This window comes from Chrysochloris asiatica, unplaced genomic scaffold (assembly GCF_000296735.1).
Source record: "Chrysochloris asiatica unplaced genomic scaffold, ChrAsi1.0 scaffold00134, whole genome shotgun sequence".
Lineage (NCBI taxonomy): Eukaryota > Metazoa > Chordata > Mammalia > Afrosoricida > Chrysochloridae > Chrysochloris > Chrysochloris asiatica.
This window is the reverse complement of record NW_006408652.1, coordinates 7,700,065-7,705,747: the sequence shown is the minus strand read 5'-3', so window position 1 is coordinate 7,705,747 and position 5,683 is coordinate 7,700,065. Positions and strand designations below refer to the sequence as shown.

Below are 5,683 nucleotides of genomic sequence, written 5' to 3'. Positions count from 1 at the left end.
CACAGGGTCGACAGGGAGGGGGAACTTAGACATTGGCTACCCAAAATGGGGAGACTACAAAGGCAAGAAGTGACTGGATTGCAAGCTTTCAATAGGGAACCTAGCTCCAGAAGATACAGGGAAAGGTAGAAACTCCACTGAATTGTTTCCACCCTGTCTGGGTGGGGTTAATAAAAGGTGAGGGGGAAAGGACTCCTGTGGTTCAATAGGGAATGATTACTTATCAGGTCTGACAGTGAGTGTTGGAAAGGTAAATGTAAATGTTTGGTAAGAAAAGGAGGGGAGCTACTGAGTTTGCAGTTCAGGAGCAGAAATCCCTGGAACCATCAAGAGAGAAAAGCATGGTGTGAGACCGTGTCTGGAAAGGCAGTGACACTGGGGATGGAGGCAGAGACAATGAAGTTGACAGAAAGAGCGGCTGGGGACTCTGCACTCAAGTGGGAGAGGGGTTGTGTGCTGGCGGCTGGGAGGCAGGTGTATGGGGTGTACCCTTTGATTGTTTGATGATACATGCAGGGGATTGTGATCATTGCAATGAAACAAAGTATGATAGGATGAATGTAAAGACAATGTTCACCCATGTAAACTAACACATAAGTCACAATAAAAACTTTAAAAAAAAAACAAAAAAGAAGAAGACAAGAAAGAAGGAAAAGACCAAAATGTCAGAAGAGACTTTGAAATTTGCTCTTCAGCATAGAGATGCTAAAGCAAATGGAGAAATTATAAAGACTGGAGAATTCAAGTTTCAAAGAAAGAACATGGTTTTATAAAAGAAATAAAAATGGATTTTGAATAATTTTAAAAAAGATATAATCCTTTGGATTTCATTTTAGAAAACAATCCAGTGGACCTGAAAATCCCCATAAGACTCCTTGGCAGAAGGCGCAGCAGAAGAGTCATTATAAAATTATTATACCAGGCTTATTACATCTGAGTCCCCCTAGATTACAAAACCTAAACCTAATCATCAATTTCTAGCATATATTATTTCAATTTTATTCATGGGTAATCTATTATGTAAAACTAAGCTTTGAAGGGAAGAAGGCTCAAAAATTCCAACCCACTTCTGCATCATCCTGAAACAGAAAACAACAACAACAACAACAACAACAAAAAACACCTAGAAGTATAGGAATAGATAATCCTTTCAGAATAGGAAACTAAAGTGCTAAAGTGAAAACTGAGAAAATAATTGCCCATTATATATAAATGGAAGTAGTTGAAATGCTATGGCCTACAAATGGTCTGTTAAAGAGATATAAGCAGTGAGAAAATGGCTTCCTGATCAGGGTTAAACGTCCTTCATAAAGCAGTCAATCAAGCTGCCAAATTACCAAATAAATAAAACTGCCTGGTTGCCAAATCACTTGATAATTTCCAGAAACCCTAGGCCTCCTCTGGTTATCAGGTCCTAGTCACTGAAAGTGTAAATTACCATAGTACTGCCTTCTAGGCTAATCTAACTCCACTTATTCAACAAAAATGCATTAAGCATCCACTATAAATGAGGCCTCTGGTAGTGTAGTGGTTACGAATCGTGCTGCGAACAGCAAGGTCAGCAGTTTGAAACTACCAGCTGCTCCACAGGAGAAAGATGAGGCTTTCTGCTCCCATTAAGATTTACAGCCTCAGAAACCCTGTACAGGGTCGCTATGAGTCGGAACCGACTCCATGGCACATAACAACAACAACATACATGAGGCCTAAGGAGCTCTGGTAGTGTAGTGGTTACGAATCGGGCTGTTAACCTCAAGGTCGGCAGTTCAAAACTCCCAGCTGCTCCGCAGGAGAAAGATGAGGCTTTCTGCTCCCTAAACGATTTACAGCCTCGGAAACCCTGTGCAGGGTTGCTATGAGTTGGAACCGACTCCACGGCACATAACAACAACATACATGAGGCCTGGTAAGGCGCTGTGGCTAAATGCGCTAGGCTGCAAAGTTGTTTGAACCACAAGGTCGGTAGCTCAAGCTCCTTGGAAACTCTATACAGGGTCGCTATGGGTCGGAGCCGATTTGATGACACTTAGCAACAACAACATACATGAGGCACTCTGCTATAAGCTGAGATTACAAATAAGGAGCTCTGGTAGCGTAGTGGTTACGAATCGGCCTGCGAACCTTAAGGTCAGCGGTTCGAAACTACCAGCCGCTCTGCGGGAGAAAGATGAGGCTTTCTACTCCCGTAAGGATTTACACCCTCGGAAACCCTGTACAGGGTCGCTATGGGTCGGAACCGACTCGACGGCACTTAACAACAACAACAACAACAATGGTGAATATGAGACAATTACCTCGCACTCAAGGAAAAGTTGCATGAAAAGAAAAGATTTGATCTTTAGCAGGAAATAAGGTACAAATGTACTATTAATCTTCTGGCTAAATTGTTGTTAAGTGTTGTGGAGTTGGTTGCAACCCATAGCAACCCTGTATAGGGTTTCTGAGGAGTGGCTAATGGGTTTGAACTGTCAACTATGTGGTTCAAATTAACTTTGGAATCCAGTGCATTATCCTGAAGTGCCACACTACTTTTTGGTAACTTAAACACTACTTCAAAGATGCTTAACCTTCAAGCGCCTCTTTCAATTATGTACCCTAAGAGCCTCATCCTGGTCTTAGCCCTGTTCTTTCTTAGTAAGTTGGGAGCTATTAATAATAATAATAATAATAATAATAAAAATCACTTAGAAGCATCACACCAATCATCCATTGGAATGTAGCAGAAGATGCTAAGAAGAAATCTCACACAAATTGGCTTGAAGACCCAATGGCAGATGATAATTTACTCAGTGGATATTAACACTAACTTTTGGGGAATCTTTCTGGTTTATAGTTGATAACCAGCTTCCTCTACGCCACACATACCCAATATGTTGATTTCTTTTCCCTTCCAAGTGGAGTTCTGTTTGATGATGGAATGTATAAACTAGGCAAGAGGACAGCTTGAATTGATGGACAAATAGAGGAATGTGCATTAGAAAAAATAAGATGGTAGCTCTACTTTTTGGCTTTTCCCAAGCTACCTTCTTTTAAACAAAAGGAACCCAAATATAGTCGCTGTATTTCTGAAGCATCTGAATAAATGTGTCTATACAAAAATATCTAAGTATGCTAAGCAATCAGCAAATAAAGTTTATGTTTTCCTACCTCCTCCAGCAAAAGGAGCAGCAACAAACGGGCAGAAATCCCAGGATGATCATGCTGCTCACACCAAGCGCAAACATCCGGAACATCTGTGCAGGCACTGTTGGTTTAATTATATCCTGTTACTTTTATGACTTAAGCAAGAGAAGCAAATCTGAGCTCTTTCATAAAGTCTTTATAGAAAACTATCAGTTAATAAAGTAAAATGAGGAGGCATTCTTATGACAGGTAAATATCCTGGCCACTCTGTAGGCAGTAGTTTATGAAATGTTTTTGGACCACATCTAATTTGTTTTTGTACCACACACTTTAAATATATGCTCCCCCCCCCCCCAATGGAAGCTTTAACAAAATGATCCTACTGTTTTTCTTAACAGATTATTATGATGCATCGCATACATTTCTTCCTATGACCCTAAGTGTCTTTTCTTTGGCCATATGTTATACATCCTAGGGCACTCAAGGAGTGAATTAATCTATGAACAATTAACTTGGTAAAGGAGTAGTTTATTAAATGTTTACTTTAAAATTATAAAACATTAAACAAGGAATCAAGAATCTGCCAATGAATAAGCATATTTTATTCTTATGTTCATTTAGAAATACATTCTAATATGACTGGGGAATTGTAAGTCACGGCTCAATTTTCTTTTTCTACAAGAACCAAATGTTCCTTCACACAGAATATAAAAATCAAACTGATGAACGAATTATAAACACTATGTAACTGTTAAAATTGTAATACTATATTCATGATCAGGTTTCAGTTTCCATGATTAATACTGGATGTTCAACAAAGAATTGTAAATTCAATTGGGACCATATTAACCTAAGACATTGTTTTGCATACATCCTTTTTATAGCATGTATTAGTGTTCTATTATATCAAATGCATTCATCGTGGGACCAACTGGTAAAATATTCCATTCTCCAAATGAAGGTATAAAACAGATTGTTTAGTTCTCAAAACTTTATAAAGAAAAAAGAACCATTTCAAGATAAGACACTAATCCAACACCTTAACAAAGACTAAAAAAGTTTAACAAGAAACGATTAAATCTACTGTTATACATTTAGATGTTGAAGGAGAGCTAAGTCGGAAAGTTCTACTCAGGAGGAGAAGCTGGGAAGGAAGCAGAAAGCAGAGGCAAGCCCAGCTGGTACCTGCTCCCAGAGACAGGAACCTATGTCACTTAAGTCAGAGAACAACTAAAGCAAAAGAGGTGAGACTCATCTGAAGCTGCCATACAGGCCACCAAAGAACAAAGAACAGACCATGAAAAAGGTCCTGACCACCTCAGGGCTTTCTAAGGACAATGCTGCACTAGGGCTGGCCATTCCACATGTATACTTATGCAATCGTGACCTTTTTATTTCATTTTTAAGTAGAGAGATAGTAAATGTAAGAGAATGAACTTACCATCGTTTAATGGTGTAAAACAGCCAAAGTTACTGGTATCAGAATAACAGCATTTGTACTTCAAACATTCACTCAGGTTAAGAGCTTGACCTCTGCTACAAGGCTTCATTTCCTGATTCTCCTTTGGAATACATGCTTTTAGTAACATAAAATTAAAAAAAAAGAGAACTCAGCATGTTTAATAATAATTTTCTCTAATTAATTATTGCAATATAACACAACAACAAAAAGAAAACACTCTAGAATACGTAAAGACTGAATGATACATACAAACAGCAATGAAGGCTGAAAATCAAGAATTAAATTAATTACCACAAAGTTATCAAACACTACATTTTCAATTCTAGATGAACTACAGAAAAAATATAAATTGTTAATGGATCATTAGTAAGGTAGTTTTTAATAGAAAATAAAACCGTTGAGTTGACTGATGGTGATTCGAAAACAATGCAGAAGGAATGAAATAACAAGAACTGATCAAATGCCCTTGAAACCAACACCTTGTTAAAATAATAGCAGATACTATCTCACCTGAGTTGCTCTGGTAACATAGTGGTTATGAGTCAGGTTGCTAACCTCAAGGTCAACAGTTTCAAACTACCACCATTCCGTGGAAGATGAGGCTTTCTGTTCCTATGAAGACTTACAGCCTCGGAAACTCTATGCTAGGTCATTATGAGTTGGAACCAACTCCACAGCACACCAACACTCTCTCACTTAATTTTATCTTAATAAGCTATAGAAGGAGTTCTGGTGTGGCGCTGTGGGTTAGTATGCTGGACTGCAAAGTGAGTTTGAACCTCAAGGCGACAGTTCAAGCTAACCAGCTGCTCTTTGGAAACCCTATAGTGAGTTGCTGGTCAGAACTGACTCAACGGCACTTAACAACAACAAGTAATGAAAGCTAGCTGAATGGAAGGCATCTGGAAAACAAACAAGATGGTGGATCGGGTGGAAGTGCAGTAAAGGAGCTCTGCCAACAACAACACAGAATACCCGACCAAGCAGGCTCAGGGGATGATCCCAGAACTCTGAACCACATATAAAGGAATATTTAGAAGGTTGGAAGGCTTATAGCTGGGGGAATTTGTAGCAGAAGCAAGAAATCTATTGCTTTCT

The 5,683-nt window shown here is 38.9% G+C and overlaps 1 protein-coding gene across 1 annotated transcript in view; it reads right to left on the bottom strand.

The window, feature by feature from the left end:
* Window positions 1-3,143: 3,143 nt before the first annotated feature.
* Window positions 3,144-5,683, bottom strand: part of FMR1NB (fragile X mental retardation 1 neighbor) — a 39,857-nt gene continuing 37,317 nt past the window's right edge. Inside the window, exons 3-4 of the mRNA XM_006869730.1 lie at window positions 4,565-4,699; window positions 3,144-3,244 (exon numbers count right to left, since the gene is read on the bottom strand). Coding sequence (XP_006869792.1) covers window positions 3,144-3,244; window positions 4,565-4,699 — 236 coding nt within the window. The remainder of the gene's footprint in view (window positions 3,245-4,564; window positions 4,700-5,683) is intronic.